The 15,471-nt window shown below is 35.0% G+C and overlaps 2 protein-coding genes across 2 annotated transcripts; one reads left to right on the forward strand and one right to left on the reverse strand.

The window, feature by feature from the left end:
• Nucleotides 1-901: 901 nt before the first annotated feature.
• Nucleotides 902-2,565, reverse strand: LOC130657750 (uncharacterized). Its single transcript, XM_057460757.1, has 4 exons — nucleotides 2,212-2,565; nucleotides 1,990-2,100; nucleotides 1,652-1,906; nucleotides 902-1,549 (listed from the first exon to the last, which is right to left on the reverse strand). The coding sequence occupies exons 1-4, from the start codon at nucleotides 2,563-2,565 to the stop codon at nucleotides 902-904; spliced, it is 1,368 nt and encodes a 455-aa protein (XP_057316740.1).
• Nucleotides 2,566-3,461: 896 nt separating this feature from the next.
• On the forward strand, nucleotides 3,462-14,921 carry LOC130656360 (uncharacterized). The gene is made up of 6 exons (XM_057459197.1): nucleotides 3,462-3,639; nucleotides 8,858-8,902; nucleotides 10,966-11,127; nucleotides 11,695-12,365; nucleotides 13,232-13,542; nucleotides 13,640-14,921. The coding sequence occupies exons 2-6, from the start codon at nucleotides 8,866-8,868 to the stop codon at nucleotides 13,656-13,658; spliced, it is 1,200 nt and encodes a 399-aa protein (XP_057315180.1). The 5' UTR covers nucleotides 3,462-3,639; nucleotides 8,858-8,865; the 3' UTR covers nucleotides 13,659-14,921.
• The last annotated feature ends 550 nt before the right edge of the window (nucleotides 14,922-15,471 follow it).

The raw sequence follows: 15,471 nt of genomic DNA on the forward strand, positions 1-15,471 counted from the left end.
GTAAATTGTTTTCTGAACAATGCATGTCCACAACAGGCTATTAAACATTGCTAAATGCGCTAATAACTACTTACTAACTATATAAAACTGTGTAGTAAATTTCTGCACACCAAAACAGTCCTAGGTCCAAGTAGGTGGACCTAGGACAGTTTCATGCCTTTACTGGCTCAGACTAAAGTCAATACTTCCGGCAAACTAAAAAATCCTAATAATAAACATGGCTTTATATTGCCAAAATTATGATGAAGTGGACAAACACCTGAAAACCCAATAAAAGTGATGACTGGATTCAGATAAATTGCTATAATTAAGTTACCTAACAAATAGAAACTATACAAACAAAATTTTTAATGTGATTTTTCTCAGTTTTGTATTTTCGGACATAGCATAGACTTGTTCTCCAGCGACCATATGGCTTGATAGTGTTCACGTCGTCGTTGTAAAGAGTACAACTTGAGCTGTTTAAGTGCGTTGTTGTAAATCATTCTGTGTACACAGTTGATCTTTTTCAGGTAGCTCTACTGCAGAGCTTCTAGTACCTTGATTTGTCCTTTACTAGCAGTAGACCAGAGTTGAGAGGAGTACTCGAGTCTAGCGATGACAAGGGATTTCCATAGCGGTAGGAGAACTTCTGGTGATTGCAATCGAAAGACTCGAAGAATCCAGCTTGTAAGTTGTTTTGTGTTTTCTACGATTTTATTTATGTGCGATTTGAAGGTAGCATCATCTGTCATTAGTATTCCAAGATCTTTGGTTTGTGTTTTTGGTTGGATTTGTGTTGATGCTGTTGTTTTGTACTTTGACTTTGACTCCAGATCTAGGTCTTTTCCGTACTGCAGGAGTTCAAACTTTGTATTGTTGATGATCATGTTGTTTTGTTTACTCCATTCGTAGACCGAGTTTAGGTCGCTTGCATTTTTTCAATGCAACTTTCAGAGCTAACCTTTATTGTAAGTCGTGTATCATCTGCAAAGCTTGGGAGTGATGCGTCCTTAACAGAAAGATTAATATCCCCCATAAGGATAAGAAAGATGAGCGGTCCAAGCACACTTCCTTGTGGTACCCCAGAGATGACTTTTGTGGTGCCTGAGTGGTGACCGTTTACTGAGACGTACTGGGTTCTGTTTTTGAGGAAGGACTTCAGCCTTTTGAGTAGTTTGTCTTTGATACCTAAGTTTTCTATCTTTTTAAGGGCTATGTCTATATCGACCTTGTCAAAAGCTTTTGCGAAATCCAGGTATACAACATCAGCGTTTGGGTTGTTGCAGAGTATTTGTAGAATGTTGTCGAAATGGTGAAGCTGGCTCAGACATGACCGTCCACCACGAAAACCATGTTGGGAGCTGTTGAACAGGTTATTTTCTTCCATAAATGACACAATTTGATTTCGGACAACCCTTTCAAAGACCTTTATGATGTGAGAAGTTAAGGCAATTTGGTGGTAGTTTTCAGCTTTAGTTTTGCTTCCACTCTTGTGTTTTGGTGTTATTATAGCACTAGTTAGTGTGTCTGGAATGGTTCCTTCTTCAAATGATTTCGTCCAAATCAGCTTGAGTGGGGGTGGTTATGACGTTTTTACATCGAGACCAGAAGAGGAGTTTGCTGTGAGTTCATTGATTGTCCTAATGAAGTGTGTTTCATCGAATATCACGTTTCGTAGTGAGGGTTTGCTTGGACTTTGATTTTGTTTGTTTGTGTACTGTTTTGGTGTGCTGAACATCCTGTAGTACTGTGTCAGTTGCATATCGGCTATCTTTTTTGAATCAGAGATGTAGTTCCCATTCTCGTTGATTAGAGGACCAACAGTGGATTTGACTTTTGGAACTTTTTTGCGTAGGAGAGGAAAAATTTGGGATTGCACTTTATTGATTCTTCGGCTTTCTTTTCTTGCATGATGGTTGAATTTCTATTTGAGAGTTGCAGTGACTTTTCAATCTGATTTAGTTCCGTCTGGAGCCTATCAGTACGTGGTGGCGATGTAACGCGTACTAGTTGTTTGTTTATCCTGGTTCGTCTTCTCATGAGTGCCATTTTCTCTCTTGGAATTTTATTTCTGTTGGTTTGTTCTATCTTTCTTGATGGCACATGTGTTTCTGATGCCTTGGCGCAGATGTTGCAAAATTACTTTAGCATGTCCGGTACATCAAGATCTTGGATTTTCCGCTCCCAGTCGACTGCTTAGAGGTTTTCCGCTATGCAAGTCCAGTTTACATTTTCACTCTGGTAATTTAGAAAATCGAATGGGGATGAGAACACTCTAGGAATTGTCTGTTGTCGGATATGTGAGGGTACATAAGATGTTGCTATATCTAGGAAGCAGTGGTGTGATATTGATCTGAGCGTAGGTATAAATGAGATACCGTGAATGATGGTGTTGTTGGTGAATACAAGGTCAAGTATGTTTCCAGCCATGTGTGTAGGTTTGCGAATGATTTGGGTGAGACTGAGTTCGAGTAGTAGGTTGTTTGTGATGGTGATCATTTCTTTTTTACCGCTGCTACTATTTTGGTTTGGGGTGCAATCGGTGTGAGGTAGGTTGGTGTGAGGTAGGTTGAAGTCACCCATTATGAATATGGCTGGAGATAGGGAGATGTTCAGTACTTGATGTAGCTCATTTATTGCTTGTGAGTAGTTTCTGATGTTGATCTGTTGTTTTGGTGGTTATCTGGTTGGCGGTACATAGTAGCTACGACTCTCATGCTCTGAGTAGATGACGATGATCTGTATTGCATTATCTGAGTAGTTTAGGATTGGTTTGAAGGTGGCTGCTAGATCGTTTTGAACATACATGGCTGAGTACCGTCCATGTTGGACTGGAAAATACTAATTTGATTACCAAAATTGCTAATGAAGAAAATTCCTTTAAAAAATCTCTGAGGACGAGTGAAAAGGTCAATAAGCTTCACTAGATAGAGACTATGTTGTGAATTAAGGCTTCATACAGCAGCACTTTTTTCTGCTATTGGTATTAGCTAAAATCTTAGTGCCCATAGTGAGACAAACTCAAATTAATGAAGCGCGGGAATTTTATCCACTCCAGTAAACTGTCGAATTAACTGGTTGTTCGTTGTCACAGCAGTTCCTGAAAATAATTATGAAAACTTATCTTAAACTAATCGCCAAACTCGTAGTTTTCCGCAATGTTTTCGTTGTAACAATCTCAATTGTTTTTTCGTCAAAACAATATTTAGTAAACTAATACGTGTTTTCTATTGTTAAATTTATACAACTTATGCGGATAGACTTTGTTAAAAAAATGTCTCAAGAATATACTTGCTGCCAACGCCTAAAAAATAATAATTGTGTGGGCTATAAATAATAATTGTTTTAATAACAGACGAGAAAAATTGTCTTGTGATAATTCATGTGAATGGACACAAGTTCGGGCCGACAAGGATAAACTCATGACCCAGGAGCTCCTTTATCTCAAGGAGCTCTGGGGGTCGAGAATGCGAACCGACTTCATCGTTCCGTTTTTTCCCTATAGGTATGTATGGGGTCACAAGATGTGCATGTGGAAGAGATAGAAAGCGAAAGCTGGTTTTGGAAGTCAGGATTGTGAGCGGACTATTTTTTAGTTCATTTGCTAGCTAGCAACTGACAAAAACAGAGGAAAATTTTACACCAGTTCAGAATAAGGTACAGATTTTGAAGCATTTTTTCCTGTTGAGATAGCTATAGTTTCCATATTCAGAAACTTTTTTTGCGTAAAAGTAGCAATAATAATAATAGTAATAGTAATAGTAATAGTGATAATAATAGAGATGGTTCGCCCATATACGGCCAGTGTTTACATACGTAGCTACCTTCAAAAAAATTGTTAATAGCTATGATAAAGAACTATCGTCTGGTCTTGATAAGTATAGGTATGTTCGTGCACCAATATGGCCATCTATCAAGTGTACGCACAAATGGACCCTGGGTAAACAGAGAAAACAACCAAAATTGCTCATTCAAGGCCAATTCGCACTAAACCGGCCACCAATTATTTTTCTTAATAGACACCTTAATGTGGTCATAATAGTATATATACCATGTGGTTGTTTTATCCCAATTAAAAATGAACAGTGTCAAAGAAAACAATAACGACAGGTTGTTTATTACAATATTTATTATTAAAGTGAAACTTCACATTGTTTAAAGCATTAAAATCTACTTAAAAGGTATGTGGTCGTATCAGGGTGCCATATTTTCTTTTAATGTGGAAATTTCGTGGGTCTATTATTTCCAATCCTCTCTAGTGTGGATAAGGAACTGTTAACGAGGTGGTTAAAGGACAACACTAAGTATGTAATTCACACAGATTTTATTGAATTCCATGAGACTTATACAAGAATTTTTTAAAAAAATATTTTGTCGGCCATTTTTATTTATGCACAGTCTGCGACAAGCTTAAAACCTACATTTCGTCACAAATTAAGTTGTTGAATTGATAGACTTTGGTTTTTTCTGAAGCTAAAATGTTTTTAAAGGAGTGGTCCTATGAAATTTTCGATTTTTTTATTTGTTCTTTGGATTCTCTGCTATTCAATTAGTATAAAGTTTTTATTCTTTTTCTTAAAAAATTGTTTATTGATCTAAATGCGCAAACATTTCCAAGGTATATGTGCTTAAACATATTTTTTTTAAATATGATTACGCTACATAAAAAGTATTGTTAAAATATCAAATAATAATGATATGTATCGTACAAATATCCGTTGTTTTTGGATAAGGCAGGATAAAAATGAAAAAGAAGCGTCATTTCAATTTTGATGACATCAGCAACCCATCCACAAAAAAAAAAATTAGAACCTTGTTTTCACATCACCTCTTTTGCATAGAGCTTAAACTGCTGATCAAGAAAATGTTTATGATCATGTGCATTTGACAAACGGTTGCAGAGATATTAAGGTTTGAAGGTTTTTTGATGACGTCATCAACCCGTCCATTCCAAAACGGATTTAGGGCCCTGGTTTGGGAAAATTATCCAAATTAGTCATAGGTGGTCCCTAGTTACCCACGCGGTGAAAAATCATTGACGTCACCACCTCATTTCTAAGTTATTTGGCCTCAAAATTTTAGGTGCACAGTAATGGCTTCATTAATTTAATATAGGATATTAACGTTAAAGTAGTGATATTGATGTCGCGCCGTAACGTCAGAAAATTTAACATATTAGACATAAGTTTTTCGGCGACATCAAAGGAAAATGACGATATCCACTTTGCCTGTTGTAAATAGACACAGTCTCTGTATTTTTATAAGAGATGTATAACTGAGAATGAGGATTTTAAGCAACTTTGTGTCATTTTAATATGCCTACCCGAGACAAGAGGGAAATTTCTGCAAGACACGCCTACAACAAATATTTTCGGTTTGCTGCTTACAAGCAATTCATTTGGTTTCTTTTCTAACGACTTGGAAAAGGCAATCGCCGAGTTATACCGTCGCGTGTTATCTCGAAAGTAAGACAAGTTTTCTCTGAAGAGGGTGGTGTCTATGTCCCTTACTCGGAAGAATAAACACAAAAATATATAATATATGTGATTATAATTATAGAAAATAAAATAAAATTATTTCTAATTATGAAATTACGATCTTGGATTCTCTAGAAAATCATTCTATTTGCTGAATCGTCTTAACACACAAAAAATCATTCGCCAACTATGATGTCACGGCTATTTAAACAGGATTGTAAAAAAGGGCCGAATAAGAGAAAAAAAACTTTTTTTTTAAAAAAAAAGTTTTTTATAATAATAAATAAAACATTTCCGATAAATTAAGATGAAATTATTTTTTTTTTGATTTTTCGTGGGACCACTCCTTCAAGGTTTTTCAAACAAGGAATTAACATAGCATTGTAATAAATAAATGAAGTTAAACATAATTTATATCCCTTGGCTGTAATTGAGCGATGGTTGTATATGGGCGAACCCACTCTAATAATAAATATTTAAAGTGGCTAGCCCAGAAAATCACAAAAACCTATAGTTAGTGGATTGTTTCCACTGGGGGCCACTAGAACAAAAAAGAAACAAAAAATGATAAACCTTAGACTGCCTCAGCTCAATCAAGCATAGTAACATTTATAATCTGTAAAAATTGAAAAAAAAAGAATAAAAAACAAAAATTAAAACGTTAAAAAGTGATCTCCATTAGAATTTGCCAAATACATTAGAGATGGAAGTCTTAAGCGAAAGCAAACTTTCATCACAGGTCACTTGGTCTAGAAGATTATTCCACACATTTGCAGCTCTAAATGGGAAGGCTGTTTTGCCAAATTCTGTCTTGACCCAGGAAAGTGTGAACCTGTTTTTTGAGGCTCCTCTTGTTTGATGATTATGACAGTTTTTTGTTAAAAAGAATTTTGAGCGCATGTAATCAGGAGGAATGTGATTCATGGCTTTAAAAACTTATATGGCATCGTTTTTGATGAGTAAATTATTCAGTAAATATTCCCTCTCTTTCCCAAGAAAGGTACGGACACGATTGTTTTTCTAGTTTTTCCAATCTACCTTGGTTGGCACAAGCCCATGCCGAGGAGCAGTAGTTGAAATATGCCATGACAAGTGCATTAATTAAAAGGTTTTTTGTGTTAAACAGGATGCAATGGTTCTAATTTTAGAATATTTAATTAGTATTTTTCTATTTATGTCATTAATATGTGCTCTTCCCATTGTGTTTTTTTGATCAAATGTTCCCCAAGATATTTAACTTTTTTGCTTCTCTTCAAAGGAATACCCATATAGTTAATAGTTTTGTTCTCAACTTTTTTTAACTGGCTGTGATTGCCGAAAAAGATTGTTTCAGTTTTGTCCGTATAATTATTCATTTTGTTATTATTCATCCAGAGATGGACTTCTAAAAGTTCTAACTCGACTTGGGAGACAAGGGTATTCAATTTTTTATGGGACCATATCTGTACCTTGCCCAGACTGTACACGGTTTCTTTTCCTCTTTATTTGTCATACAACCAGTGGGAGGTTGAACAAACCAAGTAAGAGAAGGTATGTATACTCTCTTTCATTGAGTATATGACACATATTTTAATAATGTTTTAGTCTGACCCAAAAACTTAGGATCCTTCATTTTATCGAAATCAAGAAAATGCATTTTCTCACATAAGAGAATGATTTAAGAAAGCTTTTCCTTGTTGACTTAAAGAGTCTTTTTCAGGAGAGGCGTGCAATTGCATGCTCACGCCGTGGCGCACGCCTAAATCATTTCAGGCGTGTGATTAATCACACGCCTGAAACGATAAATATTAAATTTTCAAAACCGTCGGACAAAACGTCCGATAAATTTCTGTCTTGGTCGGACACTTTTAGACCTCAGAATTATTGAATAGTCCTAGTCCTTTTAATCCACGAGCAGGCCTATTCATAGCCAACCTGATCATCCTAGCTAATTCACCGACTCCTCACTTAGTTAAAGGAACTACGTAGACATAAATTTTTTAAGCCTGGCCCCTTCCTTGTTGGTAACAAGGTCCTACACAAGAAATCCAGCCACGCGGTTTATAACTAATGCGGAGGTGAACGTCGATGGAGCACAGATAAAGCAAGTCTGCAAAACTGCACTTACAGACATTTTATTATGGATTTAATTTTGGATGATTTCTTATTTGACAAAACAATTGGAAACCATAGCAGGCCCAAACTTAATTGATTTTTTTCTTTATGCCGCAAGTGTTATTTTTATTCAAACAATTTTAAAAACAAAACGTGTAACATTCCTTTGCACATGCGTTTAACATCACACGCCTTCTTGATTTACATGTGCGAATCGTCGCACACCTGAAAAGGACTGTTTTGGGAAAAATTAATTTGACTATTCGCAAGTGAACTTTAACAAGTTCAAAGTTCAGGTGTCTTTTAGTACATTTGCATTACACCAGCAACCTGTCAATCCTTTTCAAACAAACAAAATCATGAAAGTCCTGTATATATCAATTTCCGTATGTCGCTTTTGCAACATAAGGTCTTGGTTTAGCGCATATTGCCAAGTTTTAAGGACCGACCATAAACCTCATTAATTAGTTAAAAAAAGTAAAGGTAACAAATAGAAAGTCTCTGTTTGACTTTTGTCCTTTCTGCAAAAAAATTGTAATTCCCTCTGTTCTAAATATAGCTACAAAATTCAAAAAATAATTATATCGTTTTATGGTTGTTTCATGATGTATTAGCATTATGAAATAACAAAAAGTAGTATAAGCATCAGCACTTTTACTTAAAAAAATTATCAGTCAATAACACCTCCTTTTACTGAATGCATATGTATGAATTTTGACAATTTTTAAAGGCTCAAATTCAACCAGGAGCTTTTGAGAATGAGTATCTGGAATTCATAATAACATAGGAACCTATTCAGTAATTGTTAAATTTCAAGGAAAATGAAACACAAAACTTGGCAACTTGCCTTCTCACAATATGTAAGAGAGTACCCAAATCTAATAAACAAGCTGCTTCCATTAGAATCTGATTTAGCATGATCTCCCTTGGGAAGTAGCAAACATTAGGCATATCTTTATGTCATCGAATTGCAAATTATCGATTGTTTGAAATTTTGATAGGAGAATATAGTTTCTTCTCTGTCAACATCGTTAGTATAATTTAGTGTTTGATGTTGTATTTGCTGTTCTAGCAAAAATTCATTGAAGAAAAGGAATTTATTTTGAATTTTATGCTTCCCAATATCTATATTATAATGCCTGCATGCGTCTGTCTGTCACGCAAAATGGTAGCTTAGCTGCGACGGGGCGAACCTGTGGATTTTTCCATGTGCTAACGACTAGTTTATATTAAATCTTTGAGAGACAAAAAAGGATATATTGAATACATCATTGTGTGCCACTTCTCTTTTTTTTAAATTATAGTTCCAAAGATGCTGCTGAAGTTCAGTTTGCTGTTTTTAATCTTCGGTAAGTAATAATACATGTAACTGCTATTTTGTATTATACCAGCTGGAAAAGCCCATGGTTACAGCTCACCTTTATCTTGTCGGTTAAGCAGTGTTCGAATGAATGTTTCAACTACAGATTTTTGCAGCAATGCTAGAAGTCGTGTCAGGATTAACGATTCACTTAGTGATGAATTTAGTGTAAATGTTGGTGTACATCAGGGTTCTGTACTTAGTCCTTTGTTGTTTATTCTAGTCTTAGAAGCGCTGTCGATGGAGTTCAGAACAGGTTGTCCATGGGAGTTATTGTATGCAGATGATTTGGTTCTCATAGCAGAGTCGATGGAAGAATTAGTTGAAAAGTTTGAGAAGTGGAAGAAAGGACTAGAAGAGAAAGGGCTGAAGGTAAACACAGCAAAGTCTAAAGTCATGATTAGTGGCATTGCAGCCAAGTGTGACCTTGTAGTTGGAAAGTGGCCTTGTGGAGTTTGCAGGAAAGGGGTTGGTAGTAACTCAATTTTTTGTCAGACTTGCAAGCATTGGGTACATAAGAAGTGCAGTAGTATTAGTGGAAGGTTAAGAGCTGACATACAGTTTGTATGCAAGCGTTGCAAAGGTGAGATTATAGAGAATGAAGTATTTCCAGCTTTAATGATGTACAACAGTGGCTCGTTAGAGATAGTTAAGAACTTCTGTTACTTAGGTGATATGTTGGGCAGTGTAGGGGGTGTTGGAAGAAGTGTTACTTGCAGGATAGGTTCTACTTGGAAAAAGTTCAGAGAGTTACTTCCTTAATTGACTATCAGAGTCCTGTCAATTGAGGTAAAAGGTAGGTTGTATGAGGCCTGTGTAAGAAGTGTTATGTTGTGCGGTAGTGACACATGGCAGTGAAGCAGGAAGATCTTGACCGTTTAGAAAGGAATGTTATGAGAATGGTTAGGTGGATGTGTAATGCCAGTCTGAGAGACAGAAAGAGTTCAGATGAGCTAAGAAGCAGGCTAAGTCTCCGTAGAATTAAAGATGTTATCCAGATAAGAAGATTGAATTGGCTGGGGCACTTGGAAAGAATGGAGGAGGATAATTGGGTAAGAAAGTGTAGAGACTTGATAGTTCCTGGGGCAAAGCCCAGAGGCAGACCGAGAAAGACTTGGCAGGAGGTTATAAGGACAAACTTGATAGAGAGGAAGTTGAGTTTTGATGTACCACAGTCTAGATCAGATTGGAAGAGGGTCATTAATATACCCCGTCCAACTCATGCTAGCATGGAAAACGGACGTTAAGCCGAGAATGATGATGATTTTTAGATATAAGTTGGCCAAGGATCTAGGTTTCAAATTTGGTAAAAAATTAAGCAACTTTATTAGTAAAACTTTAGGCCTGAAATATATCCTCTCACTTTTTAATTTACCTGTTTCAAAAGTCTTCTTGAAAACAACATGATTTTTTTAATTAACGAATGGTTCATTGTTGCATGCTTTGTGTATGTAGTGTGTGTTTTTTTTTCTGAAGTAAGGTTTAAGGAAAAGAAATATATACATCCAGTGAAAAATTACTAAGTCATTAGAGAAAAAATAGATGCTTGATTGGGAAAGTCAATTAGTCAACAACCCTGTTATAGAAAAATATATAAATAAAAAATGCATGTGTAAACAGATTTGAACTTTGTTAAAAATCTTATTCACTAAAGAAAAATAAATTCAATATTACTGACCTGTTTTAGCAATTTCACAAGGGAGCTTGCGATAGACAAAATCCCAATGCCCAAGATTCATAAATTGTAAGGTTTTATTCATTTAAATTAGACAATCCAAAAAAAAGTTTATATCTTTTTTTATAAAACACACATAGAAGCTAGAACTTCTTAAATACACAATTGTTCCTCTGTCTTCGCAGACGGTAACGAAGATTATCACTTCGATATTGTGCACCAAAAAAGGAATTTACCTGTGATATGATAACTATAAAGTGAGGTACCGAACGAAGGGTCCTGCTACAACTGCCAGCTTACATATTACCATGTAAAAACTGCACAATAAATTGGACAACTCAGTGCCTCAGTTGCTTTTATCGTTTTTTAACTTTCAGGAATTTGTGAATGCCATAAATTAGCTGTTTATTGGGGACAAGATCCTGCTGGAAGTTTGAAGTTGACATTGGAGAAAAGTCTTGATTACTACTGCTCTAGATTTGACTACGATGTAATTCCAATTGCTTTTCTGGATTTCTTTTTTTATCCTTACAATAAAGGTAAGATAGTATGTTTCCAAGTGCAATTATACATTTAGACATGAAGAATCTCAATGATTTGATGGGTTTACAACCTCCTTTGTTAATAGGTCATTTGACTTTAGGCCTGAGAAACTTCGGCAACATTTTGCAAGGAAAAATATATGGATGTTTTTAAAACCCGAGTCAAAGAAAATGCATCACATATTATGATGTACTATGTAATTTAAATTACCAAAAAAAATATCGAGTTACGCTACTGAAAGTAAATCATGCCAGGCAAAAATGTTTGCAAACAAATATTTTGTCTAAAATCCCAATAATAAATACGAAAACATTTTAAATTGAATTTTTTGTTTTGATGTGTAAAAATGATACTCAACAGCTTTAGTATTTTTAGTTTTAGGGTCTAAAAATACCGAAAGGGGGGTAAATCTTGTTTTGAGTATCTTAAAGTAAATGTTCTTGATAAAAAAGTTTCCATCCACGTTTTGGTCATAAAGTTGCAAAATAACCGTCAACTTCATAGTTTATAAAATTGTCAAAGTTATTGTTGTAGTGTGCAACAAAATTTTGAATTTTTTTTAGATCACTATCCGAGTGTCAACTTTGCTAACCATTGCAACAAGACATTCGATGGTTATCCTGGCTTGCTCGATTGCCCCAAAATCGGTGCAAGCATTACAAAATGTCAACAACTTGGAAAGAAAATCATCATATCACTAGGTGGCAGTGCTGGAAGTTATTCATTTAGTAGTTCTTCTACGGCTGTAACATTTGCTAGTACAATATGGAGATTATTCTTAGGAGGAGAGTCCACGGTCAGACCATTCGGCGATGTGGGACTTGACGGAGTAGATTTGGATATTGAGGCTGGTACTACTATGTATTATGTCGATTTTGTTCAATCTATTAGAGAATTAATGAATACTGATCAAAACAAGAAATACCTTATTACCGGTGCACCACAATGTCCATTCCCGGATATTGTCATGGGTCCGGGCAGTGAGGGGACTGTGTTGCATGATATTCCACAAGAGTTTGACTATCTGTTTGTTCAGTTTTACAACAACTATTGTTACCTTGGATCCCTCACTCAGTTTAACAGCAGTATGGCGGACTGGTTAAATTTTGCTGATCAAACCAAACAAAGTCACGGCAAAGGACCTTTGATTTTCATCGGGCTTCCTTCTCATCCTAGAGCAAGCAGCGGAAGTCGTTACTACAGAACACCGGAACAAGTCGAAGCCGTGTATACTGTATGTAAATTTTTTTTGTTTGTTTGTTTAAGTAAAAGAGTTATCAGGCGCATAATAACTAGTAGAAAAGGTTTTCATGCACGCGAAATAAATACAAACATTCTATCTTTCGGTAAAAGTAACCTATTTTCGACAGGTGACGAATATTTTACTCGGCGAAATTAATGACCTACGAATATTTTTGGCCAAGGAAATCTATAAAACACATCATACACCTGTGTTTTATAACCAACAAATTTATATGGGTATTTTTTATAAGCAATTGTTGGTCGTGAAAATTGGTGGTGGTATTAGGTAAAAAATCTATTAGTAAATGAAACGAATTTTGTTGATCTTAACTTCACCTTTTTTACAACTTCTAGTCCCTTGAAATAATCTTTACTTTCAAAATTTTAGTATTTTTTCCCATTTTTTATAACAACGCAAGAAATTTAACGGCTCTAATTATCAACGCGTTTCGGTGAAAATAATTTTTTTCGGTCACGTTATATTAAAGAAATGGGGGTAACAATGCTCTTGTAAATTTTGTTTGAGTTGCTAAAAATAAAATTTATATCGGATAGAAAAATCGTAGTGGAGCAATTTGATCTTGTCATTGTGGCGTAATATTATTTTAAACCATGGAGGTATGTCTAAACATTAACAAACAGATTCTTCTATTCCCCCCTGTCTTAGATTTACGCCTAGGGTATAAATCTGTTTTTCGTAAATAAACGCCCATGGCGTAAATCTTTAATGTAGTTTTTTTAATAGGTTTTGATCCTACTACTAAACATAAAACCAATTTTGTGCAAACATGAATCGCAGTTGATTTTACGTAGTGACTGGTTTAAAATTCTTTTCCGAATTATTTCACCTATTTTTAGACTGTGAAATACAAATCAAACATCGGTGGCATCATGCTTTGGGATGCAAGCTTCGATCTCAACAACGTCATTGATGGGCGCCCTTACAGTAGTCATTTAAAAGATTTCCTCAAACCTGAAGAACGGAAGTCCTTCATGATAACTGGAGGTCTTTTCATTGATCATTTGGTCCTTGCTCCTGTGTTTTGTGTAGTACTTTGTACCATCTTTGTGTTTTTTCTTTGGAAGCGAAAAACGAAAAAAGGAGAAGAAAAAACGGAAGGAAAAGGAGAGAAAATGGACATTGCATTCTTAATTCAAGTTGAAAAAGTGTAAGGGATTTCATGTTAATACAGATCTAATCTTGAAAAGTCTGATATTCCGAGATTTAATTAAAGATATCCGTGCCTCTATTTTTTTTCCTTTAAGGTGCCTCAGAGGTTGTTAGTAAAATTGAAAGTCAATCTGAGGTTTGAAAAGGATTTTTTATTTCATCTTTTATATTGCTATATGTTAAATAAATTATATTATTATATTTTTTGTTACGTAAATCATAGATAAAACAAATTTCAAATTTAGTCTATTATTATTATAACATAAGTTGATTTCATGCTAGCCATAGTTTAATTTCATGCTAGCCATCTTTATTGCTTTTTCTTGTATTATCTTCAATAATCTAATTTTGGGTTGGTTATGTCTAGCCAAAATATGAAAGTAATCAGCACAGATTTTTTTTATGATTGTAAAGTGCCACAACTTTTTCTGATGATGCTGTGTCTCTTATGTTTTACTGTGATTAAGTTATAAATATCTAGCTTTATCTTTTCGATAACCTATTAGAACATATTTAACATTTACTACGAAGGCTAACGACAATCAACGATACATAGCTAAGTTTCTTTCCATACATCATAATCGTAAAGGATAATTGTATCGATTTTGTAGAAATTTTGCAGACAGGCTGTAGTCTTTTTATTTACCTCCCTACAAAATATGTAGCATACATTCTACCTGTACGAAGCTTTCCATTCTGATGATCGACGTAGTTTACTGTATTAATCGCTTAACCAACCGCTGGTTATCAATTTTTTTGAAATCTTTGGGAAATATATTCTATACTAGTCGTTAGCCCGTGGAAAAATCCACGGGTTCGCCCGTCGCAGCTAAGCTACCATTTTGCGTGACAGACAGACGGACGGACGTACAGACGTATACGGGCATTATCATATAGACAGTTTTAGCTGATGTAAGAATCCCACTGGATGTGCAAAAGCACATCTGTACGACACACTGGTTGTGCGACATGGGTTATCTGAACTAACTGATCTGCAACAGTGGGCCGCCTACCTAATTAAAAACCAGAACCCTCAAATTATAGCATAGATATTCATTACGATTTTTGTATTTTAACATTTATCCTATTTTTTGTTTTTTCGTGTCTGTGTTTGTTTTCTAGTATTTTTTCTATATATTTTCCTTGTTTTACACCATATTTTTGCATATGCATTTTTTATATGAAACTTTTTTATAAGAAACCAGGAGAGGTTTAAAGCTTAAGAAACTTGGTGAGTTGAGATTAAGCACTGACTTTAAATTCACTGTAGTTTATTAATTCATTATTTTTTGGTTAAATATGTACACATTTGAATAAATTTGTCTCAAATTCCTGCGTTTGTGTAAAGTAATATACAAAAAATATAATAATCTAGTTTGTCGATAGTCTTGCATCACCTGCTTTTTGTAGCTCTAAAATAAAGATACAGCTGTTAGACAAGCGACACTTAAGCTTTTATTGGCTTTCGAAATGTTGATAAAAAAATTTAACATAGGACTAATCTCGGAGGAATTGGTTAAAGCAGAAGTTGTTGGACTCCAAATAAGTTCTTACACAACGCGTAGGGAAGGTATACTCTGGACTATACTTGACTGTGAAAGATTGGTAAGCAAATAAATACTAGTTATAACATATCTTCCGAAGTTTCATAGATGCATAGCCATCTTCTTATTCTTATATTTTGAATATTTTATTTACGGACATTGCGATATTTTGCGATGTAAAATGTAATAACAAGTGTCGCAAAATCGCAACAGTCAATTCTGGATGTAATTGCTAATTAAGTGTAGCAGGAAAACATCACCAGTTTCATCAATTAAATATCTTTGGCGACGTTTCGGCCGTATTAAGTCATGTTACTAAAAAAATTGCCAATTCTCAAACCTGATTCCCCCAAAATGGCAATACAAAAATAACATCATGCTTA

The sequence above is a fragment of the Hydractinia symbiolongicarpus genome, chromosome 9 (assembly GCF_029227915.1).
Source record: "Hydractinia symbiolongicarpus strain clone_291-10 chromosome 9, HSymV2.1, whole genome shotgun sequence".
In the NCBI taxonomy this organism is placed as follows: domain Eukaryota; kingdom Metazoa; phylum Cnidaria; class Hydrozoa; order Anthoathecata; family Hydractiniidae; genus Hydractinia; species Hydractinia symbiolongicarpus.

What these genes read in the sequence shown, in the direction of transcription:
- LOC130657750 (XM_057460757.1), bottom strand. Translation starts at nt 2,565, where the DNA reads ATGGGTGACTTCAACCTACCTCACACCAACCTACCTCACACCGATTGC. An exon ending in CCAGGATAAACAAACAACTA is followed by an intron (nt 1,907 to 1,989) that starts GTACGCGTTACA and finishes ACTCTCAAATAG; the next exon opens with AAATTCAACCATCATGCAAG. An exon ending in GCAAACCCTCACTACGAAAC is followed by an intron (nt 1,550 to 1,651) that starts GTGATATTCGAT and finishes CCCCCACTCAAG; the next exon opens with CTGATTTGGACGAAATCATT.
- LOC130656360 (XM_057459197.1), top strand. Translation starts at nt 8,866, where the DNA reads ATGCTGCTGAAGTTCAGTTTGCTGTTTTTAATCTTCG. An exon ending in TTTGCTGTTTTTAATCTTCG is followed by an intron (nt 8,903 to 10,965) that starts GTAAGTAATAAT and finishes TTTAACTTTCAG; the next exon opens with GAATTTGTGAATGCCATAAA. An exon ending in TTTTTATCCTTACAATAAAG is followed by an intron (nt 11,128 to 11,694) that starts GTAAGATAGTAT and finishes AATTTTTTTTAG; the next exon opens with ATCACTATCCGAGTGTCAAC.